The following is a 23,902-nucleotide window of genomic DNA, read 5'->3' as shown; positions in this document are numbered from 1 at the left end:
GTGTCTCCCTCTGAGGCTGAGAGAGTGTGACTTGCTCACTTAATACGTTTCCATGGCCAAGCAGGGATTCAAACTGATCTCCAGAGTTGTAGTACAACACTCAAACCATTACACCATGCTGACTCTGTGCTACTCAGCTATAATACAAGAAATGAATCTTCATTTCCCAGAGGTTTGAAATGTCATATGTTTATTATCTGGACTGAAATTTTATGGCTGAAGTAAAGCCATTATGGTTTTAGCTTAATTGTATTTTTGCTTTTATACTGCTATGTCTAATATGTTTCACCATCTTTGTATCATTAGAATAGTTAAGAGAGAGACAGTAATGAAGAAACCTTCTAGTTATAACAACATAGGAAAAAACCCACAAAGAGTACAGAAATATGACTTGTCTCCTAGTTATGGGATTAAAGGCTGTTACCCAAGTTTTCCTAATAATTAGAAATAATTCAATACAACCCAGCCTGTGCAGTTTCAACAACTCTTATTCTTTGTAAGATTTATTTTGTCTCTTCTGGGAAAGGTATTGAGCATGTCAAGATTGGTAGAAACAGAAATTGAGAGGGGAGGCAGCCCCTGTGACAGCTAATATGATATTTTTATTACTATATAGCACATAGAGAGTGCAATCCTGTTGCAACACAACACTAACATAAAAGTCTGTTATGCTAGCATGACACTTTCTCTATACTCACACAAGGTTGGAGAAGGAAAATGCTGCCATCTGAATGGCTGGCTTCCAGGGGTCCATAGAACCAAGGCAGCATGGAAGGGATAGCTTGGACAATCACCTATGCAATTACGCTCTTCCCACAGCCATCTTTGCCAATTTCCCCCCTTTTCCCCCACCATCACTATCGCTTCCATTTCCACTGGCATAATTAACAGTTATAGCACATGTAGAGCCAATAGGATGCTGTTGACATAGAAATAAAAGGCTGGAGGCTTTCCTCATCTTGACTAACTCTCGCTGACCATTCCTAATATTTATTTTACTATAGAGTGAACCATCTGGTTTGGAGCCTAATCTCACACAAATTTCTTTTACTCATTTACTGTGGAATAATGCTGATGTTCAGGTACTCTGGGGGAGGGGCACTCATCTCAGCTGATCTGACAGAGCTGCTTGTTGTTAAAAGCCACACCCTGCTCAGTCAACCTTTAATTTTATTTTTAAAAAATAATTGTTTTTTTTTTAAAAAATTCTTTTTAAAATTTCTTTAAAAACATCACATTTTACCAAATTTTCACTTTAACCACATGAAACTATGCATTTGTAAATACATTTAGGCTGTGCGTGTGATATTATACTTTAAAGGTATAATTTTAATTTTGCAAGTTCTTTATGTCACGACTATTACCATTACAGTCAATGATATATGGGAATTACAATTTATGAGTAACATTTGTACAAAAACATTACTAAGGGTTTGGTATGGGAAGAGATCAATGGAGGGTGACACCATGAGTTACCGCACCAGGTGATATCAATCCTAGTGATGCCATTGCCCCTTAGGGTGTCACCTGGTGTGGTCTGCACCCACTGAGGATGCCCCTGGATTCTACATGTGTCATTTTGACCGCTACAGTGTCCCACCATTACAATGAATATAGGCCTGGTTTGTCTCATTTAGTGATCCATCAAGGGAAGTGGACATTACATTTGCAATGAGCAACACCATGATGTTTTGGAATATGCAATATAGAACACTAAAACTAATTTCATCAAGGTGAATATGCTCAATTTTGTTAGAGTTTGGGATTCAAAGAAAAGCAACCCAGAACATAATCTTAGTGCTTGTATATGAGATTGCTTAAGTTTTCACTTAAGCTATAAATATAAATTGCAATTATAATTCAGTATTCTATGTAGGCTGTCTTGGTTATTATTACCTTTTCCAAATATACAGAGCTTTTTATCTTCCTAAGTAAATTTATTTTCTTTTTCTTTTTAATTATACTTCATTTGTCCTCTACATGCTGTTCTCTTTGTTGTGAGGATAAAACCAGTTACTCAGTAACTCCTTTAGTACAGTACTACATATTAATGGAGCTGATAAATCACTAATATTTCTGGCTGATTACCCAGGATCTGGGTAAACTCTGACTAGGGATGCCATATCCCGCCTGGGGGCAGGACTTTCCCGGTTTGGGGTGGGTCTGCACGGTCCCGCCCCGGTTTGGCCCCGCCCCCAGGACACCCCCCTCCCCCCGCGACGGACACCAGGCAGGGAAAGGAGCCTCGCATGAGCGAGGCCCGTTCCCTGCTTGGCCTCCTCCGCTGAGGGAGGCGGCCTGGCTCTGCTCCCTCTTTCCCGGCCTCTGTGAAGGCCAAGCCTCCACAGAGGCCGGGAAAGGGAGCGGATTCCTTCTCCGCTTGGGCTCCATGAATGGAGCCCAAGCGCAGAAGGAATCCTCCCCTCAGCGAGGCTCTTTTTCAAATGTAGGCCCCCCCCCAAAAGGTCCTACATTTGAAAATTTTGTCCTACATTTATCCCAGTTTGGAGGTCCTGACTAATGGCAACCCTAACTCTGACTGATTTCTCAGGCTTTCAGATTCAGAGTGCTGCATGAGAAAATGGAAGAAAGCTGGAAGCAGCAGCCTAACAAGATTTGCCTTCTGCATACAGATTTGAGGTTATCATTTCTAAAACAAAGAAGGGACACTGAAGCATATTCAAGTTTCATAATTCTAAGAGTCTGTTAAAATTTAGTCCGACCATTGAGAGCTTCCCTTTTTACAGTTTCCCATAGGCTGAGAATATCATATTCCAGAGAATGATAAATCCAAAAATCAGCCTCCTCCTGAAGCTGGGGATGTTTAGTCTGGAGAAGAGAAGGTTAAGAGGTGATATGATAGCCCTGTTTAAATATTTGAAGGGATGTCATATTGAGGAGGGAGCAAGCTTGTTTTCTGCTGCTCCAAAGACTAGGACCCGGAGCAATGGATGCAAGCTGCAGGAAAAGAGATTCCACCTCAAAATTAGGAGGAACTTCCTGACAGTAAGGGCTGTCCGACAGTGGAACACACTCCCTCGAAGTGTAGTGGAATCTCCCTACTTGGAGGTCTTTAAACAGAGGCTGGATGACCATCTGTTGGGGATGTTTTGATTTGGATTTCCTGCATGGCAGGGGGTTGGACTGGATGGCCCTTGTGGTCTCTTCCAACTCTATTATTCTATAATTCTATGATCATTTGCAATTTTAATGGGAATATTTTCTGAAGATATGAATATTATCTGAGTGTTTACTATGCTATCAGGACAATCCTAAGCATATCTGTTCATAAGTCTAATTACATATTGGAGAGGGTTGCAATCTCAACATATCAGAGAGGGCTATAACCTCACAATGCTTTTAGCATACAATGATTGTGTGTCTGTCAGTATCAGAAGGCATACAGTAGCAATCAGTATTTGACAACCAATATGCCAATGTGATGAACAAATTTAACCTTCTTCTGCAAACCAAAACAGAGAAATTCGAAATGCCAAGGTTACATTGCACTTCCAGAATTCTAATGTTGGGCTGTGAAATCACTTTTCATTTTTAGGAAATTCAGAGACTTTGAAATATTGAACTAAAAGAAAATGAACATAAAAACAACATTAGCTTTAAATTAATCTATTTCTTAATTCATCTTAGCTACTTGCTGGGGATGCTCTAGATCCTGTACTAAGCAGGGGCTGATGACCTGTGAGGTCCCTTTGAACTCTGTGGTATTATCATTCTACCATTCTTCATTTACTATGACCACAGTACCGTAGGCCAAGTCTATAGCATATACCATGCATGATTATTGCAAATATCCAAAGTACAGAATCCTGACATCCATAAGCCATGCAGGAATTGTTGCCATCTCCATGTTGCTGTTCTAAATGGACTAGTGATGTGGGCAACACAATCAGAATCACCATCATCAGTATTAAAACCCTCATGGCAGCTGCTTGCTCTACTGCTGAGAAGTGTCCTCCCTTAACATCTTCAGGGAAAATTGCCAACTAGATGTAGCCCTTCAGAAGGGTGGAAGAGTGCCTCAAATCACTTCCTGTCTTCCTCAGGCTAGAGCTCTGCTTTTTATTTCTCACCAGCTTAAATATTTATGTGCAAGCATGTGTACACATTTACACATTCACATACCCTTTCAGAATTATTCCAGAAGAAAGCCAGCAATCTGTAACCTTGCTGGAGTATATCTATGTTCTATTGTCACCATGATATCTCAAACAGCAATCAATATCAGACAGGAATCTATAAGGAATTGCAACTTGTGCACTTTCAACTTCTGAGGTTCAGAGCAGAGCCAGTAGTTATGCACAGAGCTGAAAAAAGAATGGAATGGATGATGCCTTTATTTCCTTTCCCTTCTTTCACTAAATGACACAACACACACAGGCTATTCAAGCAAACATCTTCTCTTGTATAGGCTCTCAATTTAGGACAAGGAAAAGTTTGTTTCCAGAAATGTAAAGGCAAGCTTGAAGAAGCCCTGTGGAACTTCTCCATCGTCCTGAGAACATCCAGGTTGGGAAAGGGTCATAGTGCCCAGCTAATAGTGTCCAGCAGGTAGAAGCCTACTGGTGCCCAGCAGGGATGGCTGGCATGATCACTAACCAAGGTGCTTCTAACATTGATAAGAATGCAGCTGTTATGAATTGCCCAGCCATAAAATGATGCAACCATGCCTTCCAAGCATGCAGGAAATCTTGTCTTCTTGAATTATGTTGTTTTTAAACGACTTTGTCAAGCTGTAACCCTACGTTTCTCTTCCAGTCAAAACAAGAAGGATTTAGGAAGTAGAACATTAAATAATACAGCATTTTAAAATCCTTAAAGCAAAATAAAATGTGGGGCAGCTGTTTTGCCTCATTTGCAGTTTAGGCACATGCCAGGAACTATTTGACAGCTAAACACCTTGCCAGTCTGTTTGTTTAGTAAATTTATTTTCTCAAGGTCCCTTAACACATCAATAACCTGCTGCCCTCCTCCACCTTTTAACACTTCTCGTATTTCTATGGAAGTGCGTGTGAGGAATATTACCCCTCCCCCCATACTAGTGCTTCTGTGTATTGGGTGCTAAATGACATGTACACTATGATTCCTCTAATCTTTTCTGATCCTCTAAGCCCTGAACAAGCTCGCTGTTGGTTGTGCTGTTAGGAGGATGGTGTCCATATAAATATAAAATCATAGGTAGTCCAAATGTCTGGCACTGGCACTACATACCATAGAACACTTCTTAAATAACAGTGTTAGAAACATTTGAAGATAAAGTGTGCTTCTTGAATTAGCAAAGATGCTTTATCTTGACCTAGACAGAATATCAAAAGTGGCCATCTTTGCAGTGCATAATATCTTGCTGACAAATGTGGGAGACAAGTTCATCTTTCTCACATCACATTTGTTTTATTCCATCTTTTGCATCCCATGCTATTTCTCCATCAAGCCACAATAGATTATGCCAGGCAAAGTGGGCTTATTTTTGAGCCTATATTAGCTGGGCTTGCTTATCTGTCACTCTCACAAAATGGTCTATTATTTCTACTTATTATTCACTATAACCTACTGTTAAAATATTAATCATTATTTATTATAATTCATTGGTTGAAATAGCAGGAGTAATAAAATGTGCTATTCTTCAAACCTGTATAGTTTGAAACAGAGTGATATTATAGTGTTAAAAGCCAAAGAAGATCACTAATGGCTACAAATGATTTCCATGTTACATAACCTTTCTCTAAGCTTTCTGGAACACTACATCAGATCTTTCTTCTGGAGTTAGCTGTTTTCCTGAAACTAGATGAATCAAACCTCTGAAACAGAATGTTTGCAGAGTCTTTATAAAAGAGCTGCAGCAGCATTGCTTCCAAAGCTATAGTTCTTTTTCACTACGTCACACCCTGTGTGTAGGAGTTAGTAATCTCCTGGGAAGGTCCAAAAGTTGAAGGAAAGGGGAAGAGCTGGAACCTCTGCACCAGTGGATACACTTCATTGCATGAGGATCACAGTTTCTGCTTGGGTAGCCACTGTGTTGTATATAACTCACATAGTGAAAGCACTGGCAAACAAGTCAACAGACAACAGAGCTTTGGGTTAATCCTGTCTCTGTGGACCCACATGCTCCATCTGCTTTGTTCTCCAGCTGCAGAGCCAGATCCCCAAACCCCTTTACAAGAAGTGTCTTGATCCCAAAGCCTGCAGCAAGCCACAACTTCAGTGTGAGGCACACAATATAAGGGAAAGTGCATAAGGAGAAGAAAGAGGGTCATTGATTGAGTATGGGGTCAACAACAAAAAACCCACCTTCAGAAACAGGAAAGATTGATGCAGCAGGGAGGGACTAGTGATTTGCTGTTCTAATGGCAAACCTCCTCTGAACAACTCTTGCCAAGAAAATCCCGTGATAGGTTCACCTTAGGAGCCCTGATGGTGCAGTGGTTAAATACCTGTACTGCAGCCACTCACTCACAAACCACAAGGTGCCCAGACTGTTGGGGGCAATTGGCTTACATTTTGTAAATCACTTACGGAGTGCTTAAGTGCACTGATAAGTGGTACAGAAATATACTTGCTATTGCTATTGCTAGGGTCGCCTTAAGTCAGAAATGACTTAAAGGCACAACATCAACAATGACCAGTGATTTCATGAGAGCATTGTACATGAAAAGAACAAAGCATACATCTGCAAGTTTCACTCTCTCTCTCTCTCTCTCTCTCTCTCTCTCTCTCTCTCTCTCTCTGTGTGTGTGTGTGTGTGTGTGTGTGTGTGTGTGTGTGCTTTCAAGTTACCTGTTCTACACCCAAACAAATATTTTAAAGTTAAATCAACTGAATTTTTCAAGAAGTTTCCAAAAAATAAGTGAGCCCCATGATCCACTGTAGCTATGCAACCAATGCTGAAGAGAAGGTTTGCAATAGACAACAGAACCTGCTCCAAGGGATATAATTTGCCAACACTGTTTTTTTTTTAAACAGAAGTGTTGGCACCATCTTTTCCTTTCTAAGATACAACTTAGGTAAAATGGATCAGTCCGTTAACAATTATTCTGCCCTCTTGGTACAACATGTTGAACTCGATGGATTTTGGGTTCTGTTCCATCCAGTCCTCTAATTCTACAATTTTATGCTCAGGCTCAGTCTGTCCCTGGAGTGAGTTTATTAGTTTTAATATCTTCAAGATCAACTTCTGAGCAGCTAATGGTTCCATGGGTGACTGTAAAAATGTTTTTACAGAGCCAGGATCTGCTTTCTGTGCCAGTTAAGTACAATGTTCTCCAAATGTTTGCTGCATTAAGCATTTCATTGACTGATCCTGTCTTTATCTTTGCTGCCTTACATAGAAGGGGTATGATACAATTAAGAGTTCCCATGCAGGAAACTGTAAGCAATAGTTCTAACTTGAAAACATAGTTCAACATAAAGCCTGGGTGAATCTCTGGTTGATTTGCCCAGGCTATTTTCTTCAGGTATGGCTGAACATGTGTTGCACAAAAATCACTTTATACCTAATGGAATTCCACCACAGAAGGTGTTTCACAGTAAGAAATAATATAAAAGTCCTGTGCAACCCACTGTATGTGGTTTATGTATACTACTGCATGTGCCTTCTGCAGAGGATGTTCTCCATCCAGCAGTATGAACTGACAGGGTGCTGCTGTTGTTCTTCACGTCAGGACAAAGAGAAAAAATAGTGTTATTTCTTCCTTTGGTTTGGGTGATATTTTCCTGTTCCTTTTTTGAGGCAGCAAAACATCTTGAGCTGGACCTGATTTCTTTGAGTTTCCTCTGCCAACTTTTGATGCTCCCACATCTCAAAACAAAGTGGAGCAAAACTGCATATCCCTTCACTAGACAAATAAAACCTTATCCTTTCACTTGAAGAACATCTATCTCCCTATGGGGGAAATGCACATTTTATCTTTTTGGCTTCCACCTAGAAACATGACAGAGGACAGCTGTGCAGAAGCACTCTGTTTCTGCAGATTCTCATACTTCTGGAGTCATGCTTGCTCTGTGTGACTTATGCCAATTTTACCAGTTTGACTGCTTCCTATAGCCTGTCTTACAACAAAGGTGTTGTTGAAGCCAAGTTGCAGACTCTGCTGCACAAATTGTTTCAAAGACAAAATGTGGTTGGGATGGAAAGGAAAACCAGAGCAATGAAGGATGTGACTGCTGCAAACAGGGAGCTGAAGTAAACAAGTAAGGCTCTATGAATCCTGCAGCTATTCCAGCAAGGCATAACTGCTATTAACCTCACCCTTGGAACAAGACTGAACAAATGAGCCCCCAGCAATATCCTTTCTTCTTGCTGAGCAAGATTGATTGAAAAACAAATTGGCGCAAATAAAGCATGAAATTAGATTAAAGCCTCTCAGTTGATGCTGCCAGGATAGAAATCAAGATTTGGGCAGCCTTCTGTGGGAGCTGAGGAGGCATCATTAATAAACCTGCCTGTGGCCCTTCCTTGTCCCCACAGTCTTACAACCCAAGAGAACGTACTCTGGGCCATGACACAACATCATTATAAGCAAGCAGGAAGGTTTTCTCACTATGTTTGCTTCCTGCTCACAGACTGCCAAGTGATGGCTCAAGAGATTGCATTCATGAAGAGCAGACAGCTGGCAAACTCAAGAGTTCTGGATTATTATTACTCGGAAGAATACAGATTTCCAGAGAACTTCCAAACTGACCAATTAACAGCTTGAAGAGGGAAATGGCCTAATGTGATTTCTTCTTAGCTTCCTCATGATTCATGCAACAGATTATCTATCATGCCCACCCATTTGCAGAATAAAAAATGGAAACGTGTACTTCAAAATGGGTAAACAGATGTGCTGGACAGGGGCCGTTTTTCTTCACTCAGGCTTTGCACCAAAGTAAAACTAGAAGTGAGGACACAGTACTTCCTTTTCATTTCTGGCTGATTTTAGGTTTTTTCCCTCTCTTGGGATTTTTATTTTGGTGGAAAAAAATGGTGAACAGGGGGTGTTGGAAAGAAACTGTATTTTACAGTGGTTCTGACGTTTCCTTGGTTTTTTACTTCTATAGGGTGAAAAATCTGGATTTTTGCAAGGGGAGGCTTGCAGAATTTTTGGATGACCTGCAAATTGGGATGGGGAGGCTAAGTTTTTACTCCACTGTTTTAGAAACACTGCAAGGCCTCCTATATTTTAAAAAAAGGCTTTAAAAATTTTAAAATATGGAAGGTGCACTTCTCAAGGTTCTGATGAGAGGTCTGTGCAGCACTCAGTCCTGGTTTTAGAAGTGGAGAGGGAACTGCCAGTTAGATGCAGCGAGGGAAGTCCAGTGAGACTTTGAAGAAGTCATAATGTGGATGCTTGGGAAGAAGCAAGCAGAAGCTTTTTTATATTAGTACAGGGCTGATCTGGATGGACCCAGACAACCCACAGGGTAAATAAAGTAAGCATCCCTAACTCTACTCAGGTGACATTCAGATGTGACCTGAATGATAGTAGATATTGCTGCAGCACAGAACCCTAGGACTTCACAAATTTTGTCTGGCCTTAGCAGTTTGTTAAAACTGGCTACTGTGCTATTGATAAGTATGTCATACTGTCCATCATTTCACAAATGAAAACAGTATATGTGGGGCAAGCAACATCACATTATGGTCAAGATGGCAAAAGTTATTCATGAGGAAAAAGACACAATCTAGTAGAAGCCCAGCAGTTTGTTTCTACCTAAGGCCAGTGACATCACTAGGGTTGGCATCACCCAGAGCAGTAATTCATTATGTCACACACACATACCCCATTGACATACCATACCATACCATACCATACCATACCATACCATACCATACCATACCATACCATACCATACCATAGTGAATCCTTAGTAATGTTTTTTGTACTAATTTACTTATAAATTGTAATTCTCATATATCACTAAATGTAATGATAATAGTTGTGACATGGTTGACTGGCCAAACCCAAAGGCTGCTCAACAATGGCTCCTTTTCATCCTGGAGGGAAGTGACCAGTGGGGTGCCACAGGGATCTGTCCTGGGACCAGTGCTATTCAACAGCTTTATCAATGACCTATATGACAGAATTGGGGGCATACTTATCAAATTTTCAGATGACACCAACTTAGCAGTAGTAGCAAATACCCCTGAGGACAGGATCAAAATTCAAAATGACCTTAATAGATTAGAAAGCTTGGCCAAAACTAACAAAATGAATTTCATTAAGGAGAAATATAAGGTACTGCACTTAGGGCAGAAAAACAAAATGCACAGATATAGGATGGGGGACACCTGGCTGAATAAAACTACGCGTGAAAGGGATCCTAGTAGACCACAAGTTGAACATGAGTCAACAGTGAGGTACGTATTCATGCAGCTAAAAAGGCCAATGCTATTTTAGGTTGAATCAATAAAAGTATAGTGTCTAGATCAAGGGAAGTAATAGTGCCATTCTATTCTGCTTTGGTCAGGCCTCACCAGTTCTGGGAACCATAATTCAAAAAGGATGTTGACAAATTGTAGCATGTCCAGAGGAGGGCCGCCAAAATGGTGAAGGGACTGGAAACCATGCCTTATGAAGAAAGACTTAGGGAGCTGGGTATGTTTAACCTTAAAAAGAGATGGTTAATAGGTGATATGATAGCCCTTTAAGCATTTGAAGGGGTGTCACACTGAGCATGCAGCAAGCTTGTTTTCTGCTGCTCCAGAGACTAGAACATGGAACAATGGATGCAAGCTACAGGAAAAGAGATTCCACCTCAACATTAGAAGGAACTTCCTGAGAGTAAGGGCTGTTTGACAGTGGAACACATTCCTTCCTCAGAGTTTAGTGGAGTCTCCTTCCTTGGAGGTCTTTAAGCAGAGGATGAATGGCTATCTGTCGGGGATGCTTTGATTCCTGCATTTCTGGGAGTTGGACTGGATGGCCCTTGTTGTCTCTTCCAACTCTATGATTCTATGATAAACAATTAGCAAAAATAAATTTATACCTTTAAATCAATGATCCCCAAACTGTACCCTTTAAGAGATTTTGTACTTCAGCTTCCAGAAGCGTCAGTCATGTTAGCCAATAGTTTGGGATGCTGGGAGCTGAAGTCCAAAACCCTTTAAAGAGCACAGTTTGGGGACCACTGATTTAAATTATGATATCCTACACAGAGAATAAATGTGTTTACATATACATATTTTCATGTGGTTAAAGTGAAACTTTGGTAAAATGTGACGTTTTGGCAAAAACTGAAGGCCTGCCTGGGAAGAGAGACTGGTCCCTAGCCTAGACCAAGGAAGGCTTTCTTCTCTTTCAGTCGATTAAGTGTCAAAATGTATGACCACTGACTCACTGTTATAACATATGAGCATGCATTGCAGCTGATACAGGAAATGCTTCCCAGAGAGAGTTAAGTGATGGCATGGCAACATGCGGACAATTTAAGGGGAAAAATAATTTCATCTGGAATTACAATGCAACTATTCCATGACTGTTTCAGTCAGCATGGATGAGCTCAGTGTTTATTTTAAAATTGTACCCAATATGTGTTGTAGCTGCCAGAGGGTGTTGCAAATCCAAAGTTATTCTACCACTATGAAAGTACACACATACCCCTCCCCCCCCCCACACACACGTATGTAACTGACAGCAGTGTCTGACCAACAGATTTTCACTAAAGAGTGTTTTCCGTTCATCATGTTTCCTGGTTTATTCCACAGCAATAACACTCCATATTATTTTGCTTTTCATGGAGTGCATGCCAGAGCTTGGGAAATTTACTTCTTTGGACTATATCTCCACTGGCCATATGTAATGAGTTTCTGAGAGAGATAGTTGAAAGAAGTACATTTTCAAACATGAACAAAGTAAATTTATATCAATATATTCCTTCTCAGAGCCAGTGTTGAGGTAAAAATATCACACTATTTGGGTCCTTTCCCCCCCCCCTGGAAGTAGATGAGGCTAATTTACATGTCCCATTTTGGGACACAGATATTATTTTGTCATCATAAGTGAACTTTCTTCACCTCCCATAGAAAGTCACAATTATATGTACATTGGAAACCTGTTGTGAAATAATGGAGAAATGACATATCACAATGCATTATCTATTTCAAATTAAAATAAAGAAAACTGTAACTTCTACTAGAGAGTGGTGTTTGAGAGGAGAATGGAATGCAATTGTCAAGGACAGCCACATCTGCTTCCTTGCCTTCAAGCTCCTATCAAGATGTTCTATTGTTTACCAAGTAACCATGTCGACCCACAAAACCAAAGCAGAATAAAAGGGCTCAAACTGAGAAGCAGGGTGTGTGAAGAACTTTGTCTTGCATTTGACAGCAAGTCATAGCCCCTAGTGGGTGCTTTCTAACCTCTGGCACGACCTTTGCCTTTCTCCATTGTAAGGGGGGCCCATTGTGAAATGTTCTTGTTGCAAGCAGGGGACAGTGTTAACTTGCTGGACACTTTTTTGGGCTACCTCCCATTGAAGACAGTAACTAGGAAAGGGGTGGGGGGAGGTTCTGCTGAGATGCTTTGTTCCTCTCTAGACTGGAGCTTGAACACCATTCTATGGTAGCATTCTGTGCCTGTCATTCTGCTGTTTCATCACATACTTTCCACCTGTCCCAATCTGGCAAAGATAGACAAAATTAACCTTGTCACTTTTCCAACTGCTTTTCAAATATTCCAGTTTCTCTGTCCTCCTCCCTAGTATCCCCCTTTGTCCTCTACTCACTTCAGTTGATGCAAATTAAGTTTAAAGTGAAAAAGTAGTTTACACTCATGTCAGTGAGGGGAGAGGGAAGGAAGGAGAATCTTGCCCTTCCCTGTAGTGTCAGGAAAAGCAACCTCCTGCAGCCTCCCCTAGCTTGTGTTCTTTCTCATGATAATGTTTGCCATCTTGACCACAGTATGATATTGCTTGGCCACACAAGCCCACTTTTCATCTGTGAAATGTTGGAGGCTATATCATCACAATAAGGGCTCAAAAAGGTGGAATCACTAGGTACTTTGCATTTCAGATAGCTGCTGCTCCTTCAGGCCCCAGCAACAAGTTCACCTAAGGAAATAATTTTCTATTTTAGTCCTTTGCTTCAACTGCATCTCAGAGCTGCAGCCGCCTTGAATACTCCTGATATCATCTGATTTTAGAAGCTAAGTAGGGTCAAGCCTAGTTAGTACTGGCAGCAGGAACTAGCAGGGGATACCATGTAATTTCAGGGTAGGGTGAGGAAAGACTCCTACTTTAAAACATCAACGGTGGGTACCAATCAAAGGGGATTGTACTGGCCTCAATGGACCAATGAGCTGACTCAGTATAAGACAGTTTTCTTATACTTTCAGTATAAGACAGACTGAGTAGGGGCAATGAAAAGCACCATAGCTAGAAAACTACAACTTTCCTGGTGTTCTTGGTAATACTGTTTCAACCAACAGCTTCCAGGAATTAAGCCTGGAATCAGTTGGGCCAATGATTCAAAAGCTAGACTTGGTAGGTGACCTATTTGTCTTCTGCACATCTTCTGGTAAATCTTTTCTCAAAAATGTCCTATATACATATTCACATGCATTTCTTGAAAACATCTGAAAGTTTCTTATGTGCATTTAGAAAAGACCAGGTAAAACAAGTGGCATTTACTGAAATGCAAACAAGCACTGGATTGAGGTTCCCCATTCATATTTTTGCTAATAGAGGCGCTGTACATACCGGTGTATGCGGCGCCCCCGTCACATGCTAGGGGTTGGCCGAGGATGCAGCGTCCATACCGGCCTCACCCCTTGCATGTGACAGGGACGATAAAATGGCGGTGCCCTGTACACACTGGCGCTGCCATTTTGACGTAACAGCCGCATCGCATCCAAATGGCGCAGCGCGGTCGTTACATCTTGGCACCGCTGAAGGGCGCTTGTGGTGCCCTTTCTGCGGTGCCGAAAGGAGTGCCAAAACAGAGCACCTTTCGTGCCGCGTATCGCTGTGCCAGCGATACTGAAGAGCCCCTTTCTCTCTCTCCCCGGTCGGGTGTCCTTGGGTCATGAAGCCCCAAGGACACCCCTTTCCAGGCCGCGGGGAAGCAGCGTTTTGCTGCTTCCCTGAGGCCTGGAAAAGTGGCGGATTGGGGCCTCCAGGGCCGCCGCTGTGGCAGCTCAGGCCCCGATCTGTCGGGGAAAGGGGCAGGTGCAGGCCTCCCCAAAGGGGCAGTCTGTATCCCGCCTATATGCCATCTGAAATTACTCCAAACCACCAGGCTGCAACACTGTTCCAGAACTTAACATGTCACATATAAAACATGGGACATAATTCTATGTTACAAAGTATGATAATATTATTGACAATGTCCTAATCGTCAGGAAAAATACCCAAATCCTTTCTCCATATTCTCTTCTGCCTTTTCCACTCAGATTAAGTTTATATGTATCTGCAGTTCCAAAACAAGGAAAAAGGAAGTCCAAGCACAGTTCATAGCTAAGGGAAGAGTGAGAATGTTCCCTGCAGTGTGTCCTCTGGGCTGTTGTCCTGTTCAGCTCTGCTCAGCCCAAGCAGTTGCGTAATTGCATTGTATCCCATCTGCAAATGAAGCATCATGATAGCCAAGATAGAATGTGTCATATCTTACAGCATTCTACTCCTGTGCTTTGTGGGAACTGTTAGGAACCTGATAAGACCTACAGGAAACCCCATCCCTACTTCATAGCAAAGAATTGTTCCAGTTAATATTTCCAGTGCCTCCCCAGAGTTTACAGTTTGGCCTTTTGAACAGCAGCTGTTCTACACTCCAGGAAAGTATCTGTGGTCAGGGTGGATTGACACTAACAGTAAATGGGAGGGAAAAGGTGGCAAAAAAAAAAGGGGGGGGGATTCCAGAGACAGGATCATGCTGGACATCATACCATGGCTCACACACAGGGTTTATCACACGGAACAATCGGTTTACAGCACTAAAGCTGGAAGCTGAAAAAATCAATTTCCATAATCATATTTGGAAGGCACTAATGAGATCTAATGGACAACAACGAAAACAATGATAAAAGCAAGCTAAAATACACAGAAAAGACTGCAATCAAATAGAAGAAGAAAAAGAGCAACCTTCCCAAACTCTCTTAACTACTACCTACTGCCACAATGGAGAGAATGCAGCATTCTTATATCACAGAATCCTTCCTGCTGCTCTAAACATACAGGGAAGAACTTATGTGGTAGAGTTCCCTATGATATGCAGGTGGCAGGCTGTATGCAATTGCTCTCCCCAACCAGGTATTCTCATGGTGCTTTAGGTTACAATCTCCATCATCCTCACTCATAACTAATGAGTGACATAATCAGAACCGTCAGGGAACCAAGTTGGTGAAGGTTGGTGTACAGATTTTAAGAATCACCACCAATACCTTGAACCAGGCCCTGAAACTAATTGGGATGGAGCCAGTGAAGCTGTGTCATAGTTTCAATAAGGCTCTCTGTAATCTGTGAACTGAAACATTTCATCCCACCAGAAATTTCCAAATTGCAGCAAACCAGCTTCCAACTCATGAAGCTCATACTTCACTTGAGATTTTTCCAAAAGAAGGACTCTGCAGACCAACAGTCAAAGAGTCAAACAGGAATCCCCCAGTACCACCTTCTGGGCTTGCCAGAAGGAGCAAAGACACTGTAAAACAGTGCATCTCAACCAGGTGGCCCAGAAGGATACTGTGGGTGATAGTGTCAAAAGCCATTGTGGGATACACTTCCTCAGGGTAGCTTTCAGGGAAGGTGATCCACCAAGGTGACTGAAGTTGTCTTCAAACCAAATTTGAAATGGATCAATACAATCAGTTTTATCTAGGGTTGTCAGATCTCAGGGTTGTCCAATTTTCATAGGTCAAGTCCAGACAGAGACATGTGTGTTTATGCATGCACACTTTCAAGTCACCTGTCAGCTTATGGCAACCCATAGGGTTTTCACAGCAGTGATTCAGCTTCCACATCAGACAGGATCTGGTTTAGGGCATTTAGGCCTTATCGCTACTCCATACTTTCTCTTTGTAAGTATAGCGAAGTGGCTTAGTTCAGTGATTTCTTCTCTTGGGTTGTATAGGTCAGAGATGCCTGATAGCACAGTGTGGACACTGATACCAGTGGACATCCACACTTATACTGATAGAAAGTAACATAGTGTTGCAGAGCCGGAAAACCTTTGGTCCTAAAAATGTTATGGGCTTCATCTCCAAGAAGCCCAAGCCAGCATGGTCAATGGAAAAGTAGTATGGGTAATAGTCAAAGAGCCATAGGGTTCCCAGGACTGCTTTAGGTGATGGAATCTGAATCGTGCCATAGTGCCTAGGTACCTATACTATGGACAAGCTGTCAAATCAAAATATAGGAATTCATTCTCCCTGTCTAATGTGGTGTGGTACTTAAGAAATAAATTTGCTCCTGAAATGCTATATCATGCACTTTGAGTCTCATCGCCAATCAGATTGCTCAGTTTGACTGAGATTCCCCTTTGCTTTTAAAGAGAAGGTTTATTGAAGCCTTGTGCTACAATCTACTTCTGAAAAGATGGATTGTTTTATTGTAAATGATACAAGAAGGGGAATAGATAAATAATAATATTTTAAAGTTAGGAATCCAGGAGGTACCATCAGGGGCATTATTCATGGGTTGCAGGTTTGAATCTTTGTTACTCCCACGCAAGAATGAAAACTTGTAGTTCAAGTTCAAATTGAAAGTACCAGATAACTGTGCTAATGAACAATGATCATGGTCATGATGTTACTAGTACTACTTTAAAAATGTGTGTGTGCATGCCAGTTTGTCATCTATTTTACCAATTATCTGCTTAAACATAAGTAATCTGCCTCTTTTCATGCTTCACCATAGTGAAGAGAAAGCAGAAGCCATGTATTCCTGTTCACTAATCACATGACAGGCACTCAGACATCCCAACCCATCCCATCCCCATTTTCTTCCTTTACTGTCTAGTAGTTTGAGAATTGGACTAGAACACTGGGAGACGAGGGTCTGAATCCCTGCTTGGTGACTTTGGGCAAGTCATATTCTGTCAGTCATAGAAGATGGCAAGGGCAACCCCCTTCCGAACAAATCTTGCTAAGAAAATCTCATGATATGATCACCTTATGGCCACCATAAGTCAGAAATAGCAAGAAGGCACACAACAACAACAATTATAAAAGGTTATTTGTATTGATACAGATGTGTGGAAACCTCATTCACACTAGAGTTCAGATCCCAGCTCCTTTCATGCCCTTTGCCAGTGGAGACAGGCTATTGGCCAGGAAAGGGTTTCCCATTACATCTCACTTCCTGTCCTGACATGTTGCTAGTTATCAACATTTCAGGTGTCTTGACCTATTGTAGTTTTTTATTTGTGGGCTTTTACTGCACCTTTCTTCAGAGGTTATGATTTTGCAGGATCTAGAGAAAGCAGCATTGTGTAATAGTCTGAGCATTGTATGAGACTCTTGAGGCCAGGGTTTGTTTCCCCACTCAGCTATAAAAACCCATGGGGTGAACCTGGGGTGAACACACTCTGAGGGGCACCCCTATAGCCAGGTGCCCGGTTTCCATGTCAGATGTGGCAGTGAAGGGTCTACTCACTAGCAGCATTGACTGACGAAGTTAAGGGGCAAGCAGGGTCATCTGGGTTAACTGGGTTTGCTGTGGAGTTTCCATTAAACTCCACTGCAAGTGGGGGTGTTAAGGCCCTTTCACCCCAGGATCAGGCCAGATTCACTGGTCTGCTATGATCCCGTCCAATTCTGGCCCTGGGGTTTTGGTCTATGTCATCCAAACAAGATAATACGAGTCTGAGGGGAACATGGGTTTTTTGGCCCGTGCAGACATCCCAAAAGGCTCTGGAACTCTTTTTTGGGGGGTGGGTGGGCTAGAATGCTCTTCCCACAAGCTTTTGAGAAGTAAATGTTTTTAATGGATGGGCTTTTAATACAGTGCTGTGCTCTTTTAAACTGCACTGTTTTAAAATTGGTTTTTAAATCATTTTTAATTCTATGTTTCAAATAACTGACAAATTTAATTATATTTTAATGTTTTTGTATGGTTTCACTAGCTAGATAGATATAGATATATATGTTTTTATTTATAAATCAGCTGGATTTCTGGTTTGGGGGTAAGGAATTTATTTTATTCTGAAATGACAGAAGTATGACAATGTTTGCAAAGATGCCATACAGTAAAAAGCCTTGAATCATTTTCAGCCTCAGCATGTTAGATACAGAAGGGTTTTTTTTAACACACACACACACACCTACCTACCTATATCCTGCCTTTCTAGTATTTTCTAAAGGTAGTTAACAGCAGTGAAAAGCCGTACAATATATATAAAAATATGAAATGCAATGAAGAGATAGATATTATAAACAGAGCCAGTGTGGCATTGTGGTTTGAGTGTTGGACTATGACTCTGGAGACCAGGATTTGATTCCCAGCTCGGCCATGGAAACCCACTGGATGATCTTGGGCAAATCATACTCTCTCAGCCTCAGGGGAAGGCAATGGCAAACCTCCTCTGAACAATTCTTGCCTAGAAATCTTGCCCATGATAGGTTCACCTTATGTTTGCTATAAGTCAGAAATGATTTGAAGGCACACAACAACAACAACAATTAGATACTCAGTCCTGCTTAGACCTGAAATCAGTGTTTGTGCATGAATGACCCCGTTGATCTGGATCTGCTTTAAGTGCCGTATCCCTAAGCATAATAAGTCTCACAGTAAACATACCTTGTCAGAGAAACACAAACTTTTGCAAGCAATTGAGAAAAAGAAAAAAGAAAAAGCCCAACTTACCCGCAGGTTCTTCTGTGCTGCTGGTCACAGTAGTGGGAGGAACTACAGGAATCTCTGTGGAAAAGAAGAAAAAGTGGACAGCAAAAGGGAAAAGGAGGAAGTTGTTATCTTCTCCACCAAAGGAATATATGTTGGACATTTTCAAAGAAAAAGAAGAGTGACGGCCAAACCAATTTACTTGTAATTAGTGTCCTTCCCCAATAATTTAGTTACATTTAATTTACCCCTACAGTTCTGGTTTGCAGTCTGAGAAAGGATGTCACATGGTTCACTTACTGATTCATGCTGTACCACATGCTGTTGCCTTTTGCTCTGTTGCAGATGTTGAGGCAATGATGCTGTGAGTTAGGGGGTGTACAGACTGTCACTTTATGCCGGCCTGTACATGGACTAAGGCTAGATAAGGGTGAGCATTTACATGCTCAGAAACCCTAGTCCACCACCTGGGCACCATTTTGGCACGCGCCCATTTGACAGTGCACACCATGATGATGTCCGTTGTGTGCAGTGTTTAAATGGTGCTGTGCACTACAGCCCTTATGGAGCCCCTTCTAGGGTGCAAATAGGAGCAGCATTTCACAGCTTCTATTTGCACCGGGTTGGGGCATGTCATGTGGCTGCGGCATCCCCAATCCAGCGCTTCCAGGGGCCGCACAGAGATGGCCCTGAACGGGCTGTTTGTACAGCCCCTTTGTGGGGAGGAGAGGTTTTTGGGAATCATAAACTAGCAGTTTGCAGCAATCAGATATTTTTAAAAGTAGTTTGATTACATTTGAGAAGCGGCATAATGAAAAGTAACTTTGAAAATGTGACTACTGTATACCAGTAACTAAGTATCTTTGGGGGACTTGGTTTTATAACTGTAACCAAATATTTTTTAAAAAATAACTTTCCAAGCTCTCTGAAAAAGTCATAATATCATGGAAGAAAAGTGACTGTGTAAATAAATACTGAATGTCCAGGGGAGATATTCTCTAACTGTATGCAAAGGCCTTAATTCTAGACGAGTTTTCATCACCATTTTCACCTTGTTTTCAACAGAGGCTGCCATTTAGCTTTCACAGCCAGTGCCTCAGTGGATTCAAATGAATCGGGATTATATAAAAAAAGATCAATGAGTGAGTTTCTTGAAGCCATATCTGTTTGAGGAATAATCTCTTTGCATTTCCTTCTGGTGTGTGTTAGGACCCCACACTGTATGTGATGTAGGAGATCTATGATAAGATCTTCTAGCAATGTTTTCTTTAAAGGATTTTAAATCAGCATAGTCTTCCTAGTGCTTTGAAGTATATAAAAAAGATCCAGGCTACCCAACCACAGATTTGTCAAAGAACATGTGGTTTGGCTTGTGAAAACAGATTAAATTCTTTAGAATATGTGCTAGGGGGAATAATATAGCTAATAGTAAATCAAAGAACATAATCCATCAGTTCAAGGTGTAATGCCATTTGAAGTCAAACTGCTTATCATGTTAGAACTATATTTAAAATGGGCCACCCCAAGTGCAATGACAATCCTATTCTTTGAGCACACAGATTGTGTCCTAAAAAGATGCCATCTGTTCTCTAAATTTTACTGAGTGTAGGTCACACAGGGCATGCCTACATCCAGAGCTTGTACACACTGAAATTCTTTGTATTTGTGTTGACCTTCTGTGCAAAGAAGAAGAGAGAGAGAGAGAGAGAGTTAAGAGGAGGAGTGGAGGGTATCCTTGAAGTTCTAACCCCCTTCACAAGCGTGGGTCTTCACAAATGAGGATCAGGCTCACTTTTAGCATATCCAAAAATGACTATACTGTTCAAACAAATAGCAACATGGATTAACTTTGATTAAGCATGTACCTCAAATGTGTGGAGTGAACAAAATGGATTGTTCCTCATTACATTATTTTTATGATATATCAACATGGCATATCAGGTGGTGATAGTAATTTTAATCCAAGGTATTCAGAAAGCTCAAGTCAGTGTCCTATAGGTCCTCCCATCCAAGCACTGATCTTACCTGATTAGCTTCAGCACGTTTGTTGCACTGTATGCTTTCAGACCTTATACAACTTACTGACCAACAGTACTAGATGTCTATTCCAAATTAGAACTCGAAATGCATTGTCATAACGTGGATCCCATTTCTGGATCTCATTGCAAAGACTTGATTCTTTCAACCATGATGGTCTTTTTCTGCATGAGTGCTAATGAAATGATGCATTGGGCCTGATGTTTTTTCTTTTTTTTATGTTACTTTTAAGAGCTGCTGTAGATCATGTTTTGCTCTGAATGACAACATTCTTTAAAGACAGAAAGAGGCAGTTCCCAGTACAGTATTAGATGGCAATATTGTTAAGATCTCATCTACAGCATCATAACCCTAAAATCAGTGACAAGAGGCAGCAGTAGGAACAGAAGAAGTGAACAGAGTCGTTGTTATGCTTTTATGACCCCATGACAACCGGCAGCCACCCCAAAATTTTAATAAGTATTTAGGTTGCTATTTATTAATCCTATTTTCTCATCCAACTCATGCCTGGCCTTTTGGACTCCCTAATATCACTGGGAGCCAAGTTTATCTATCTGTCCTTCTCTCGCTTTATATTACACCCACCTCACACAAGTAGCCATGAGTCTCATTCTGATGCTAACACTAGCTGTGTAAGCAAAGTTAGAACATATTCATTACATATGAATTAGTTATGAGATAGAAAATTTTACTGAAATTGAATCTGCAGTTTACTGCCATTGTTATTTTACTAGTTATGTTTTAAGCCAGGAATCTGCATGAAACAAATCACCTTTTCTTTTTAAAGGCCTAGTCAGATATGCCACATTTTAAAATTGGGGTGTTTAATTCTCCAGTTCTTTGTTCCAGTTTGTCTCTGGGCCCAGGGTATGTTATTATCTGAACTGGCAGATTAAGTTGTCATAGTCTGCTGCTACTATTTGGTGATAGTAGCTCTTAATGATAACAAATCCAAGCTATACAGCCTCTTTAGAGGAAAAATGTTGACTACACTCAGCAGCCTGCCTCAGGCATAATTAAAAATAGCAGCAGTTTATTTCTGGCATTGCTACAGGGCAAATTAAGTACTGATGATGTCTATCACTGAAAAGGGAGGGGGGGAATCAGGCATTGAAGAGAGCATCACATAAGTGAACCTGGCAACCTTTTGTTTATGTGAGTATTTATTTGTAGGCACATAATCTAACACGTCTGAAATAAAATCTAAAATATTTATAAATATATATATATACATAAATGCATGCAAAATGCACAACACAAACTAGACACATGGCACACAGGGCTACTGCACATGTCACAGCTTTAACAGGTACACATTATAGAGTCAGATTATGTACTTTTTGAAATTATAATAATTTATGATCTCAACCCATGGCGACCCTGTGGATGAAACATCTCCAAGAGTCCCTGTCCTCCACTGCTCTGCTTAAGTACTGTAAACTCATATCCATGAGCTCCTTAATAGAATCCATCCATCTAGCATGTGGCCTTCCTCTCTTTCTACTTCCCTCCAGTTTTCCTAGCAGTATTGATTTTTCCAGTGAGTCCTCCTTTAACATGATGTGCTCAATGTACAACAGCCTCAGTTTTGTCATCTTGACTTCCAGGGAGATCTCTGGCTTGATCTGCTCTATTTGTTTGTCTTTTTGGCCATCCATGGGATCCACAGCACTCTTCTCCAGCACCACATCTCAAATGAATTGATTTCCTTCCTGTCTTGTTTCTTAACTGTTGAGCTCTCACACCCATACATGGTAATAGGGAATACAATGGCTTGTATGATTCTAACCTTTGTGCTGAATTGTACATCTTTGCATTTTAGAATCTTTTCTAGTTCTTTCATAGCCGCTCTCCCCATTCTTAATCTTCTTCTGATTTCCTGGCTGCAGTCCTCATTTCTATCAATGTTTGATCCCAGATAAGAGAACTCTTTTACCACTTCTATTTTTTCATTGTCTAGGTTGAATTTGTCAAGATTCTTCATTGTCATTATTTTTTGGGGGGGTTTAATGTTCAACAGTAGGCCTGCCTTTGTACTTTCTTTCTTGATCTTTCTTAGTAGTTGCTTCCAGGTCTGTACTTTAAAGGTTGCCATTTGTTGAGATCAACTCGAGGGCAATTAACAACAAGAAAAAGTACATATATGTCTTTTTTTGTCACTGGTCTCTGCCCTCCACTGTGTATTTCCTCTGTGTGGTGAAATGGGAAGAGAAAGTGTGTGTGTGTGTCTGTTTGTAAAAACTGTACTTTTAGTGGGGTCACAGCATGAACCTATAATCAGTACCCATCAAAACTGTAATGTGTGAGTGGCTGACAGTCCATCTAAATTAACAGACTAGACAGTGAGTCTATCCTATTGTTAGTAAACAGGCCAGACTCAGTCAGGATTAATTCTGTTATGGTACAGTTGTCAGAAAGAGCATCCACCTACTTATGCAGGGGGCAATGGGAGATCTGCTTTGCTGGTAACCTTTGGCACATCGGTTGCAAGTGATGCCTGTCACGCCATCTTTGCAGGGACATTGCCCTGTAGTTTGATTACAGGTTTTTCCAGCTGCACCCACGGGATGGCAATCACATGCTGTGGGGGGAACACACAACAAGAGGATCAGAAGTTGGGGTTGGAAAAGAAGGAAGGATTTTCCACAGAGAAATGCATTATCAATGAGCAACAATATCACAAGACAGCAGAGAGGGATTCTTGTGTGAGAACAGCCATTGTTCTTCCTGCTTCACTCCTTGATTGCAGCCAATATTTCTGCCTATGTAAGTGCTTTAGACACAAAGCCATTCTCCCAACCCCTCAGACTAAAAAGAAACTAATGGCTGATCAGTATCAGCTCTTACATCAGACTATATGAGAGACATAGGATTACTAACAACTTTTAAGGCAGATGTTTGCTGTGTGTAGCCCAATGGATTCCAATACCACACCTGCTTGGACTCAGAATTATTTCTTCACAATCCAGTTTTGCACCATCATGATTTATCAGTGGCAGCAGAAAGCCTCCTCTTCCATCCTTACAATTGGCTCCCAGTTATCACAACTGATGGAAGAGTAGGGATAGCTCACTTATCTCTCCAGGTTACAGGTAAGTCA

General features: G+C 41.2%; 1 protein-coding gene across 1 annotated transcript in view; it reads right to left on the bottom strand.

Annotated features, from left to right (window-relative positions):
* The window catches only part of LOC149322067 (netrin-1-like), a 178,796-nt gene that overhangs the window by 38,968 nt on the left and 115,926 nt on the right, over positions 1-23,902 (bottom strand). Inside the window, exons 3-4 of the mRNA XM_089522730.1 lie at positions 23,234-23,383; positions 18,790-18,843 (exon numbers count right to left, since the gene is read on the bottom strand). Of these exons, the coding sequence (XP_089378856.1) occupies positions 18,790-18,843; positions 23,234-23,383 (204 nt within the window). The remainder of the gene's footprint in view (positions 1-18,789; positions 18,844-23,233; positions 23,384-23,902) is intronic.

This window comes from Sceloporus occidentalis, unplaced genomic scaffold, assembly GCF_023333645.1.
Source record: "Sceloporus occidentalis isolate IW3139 unplaced genomic scaffold, rSceOcc1.0.p SCAF_1, whole genome shotgun sequence".
Classification (NCBI taxonomy): domain Eukaryota; kingdom Metazoa; phylum Chordata; class Lepidosauria; order Squamata; family Phrynosomatidae; genus Sceloporus; species Sceloporus occidentalis.
The sequence above is the reverse complement of the archived record's forward strand: the minus strand, read 5'-3'. Positions and strand labels throughout refer to the sequence as shown.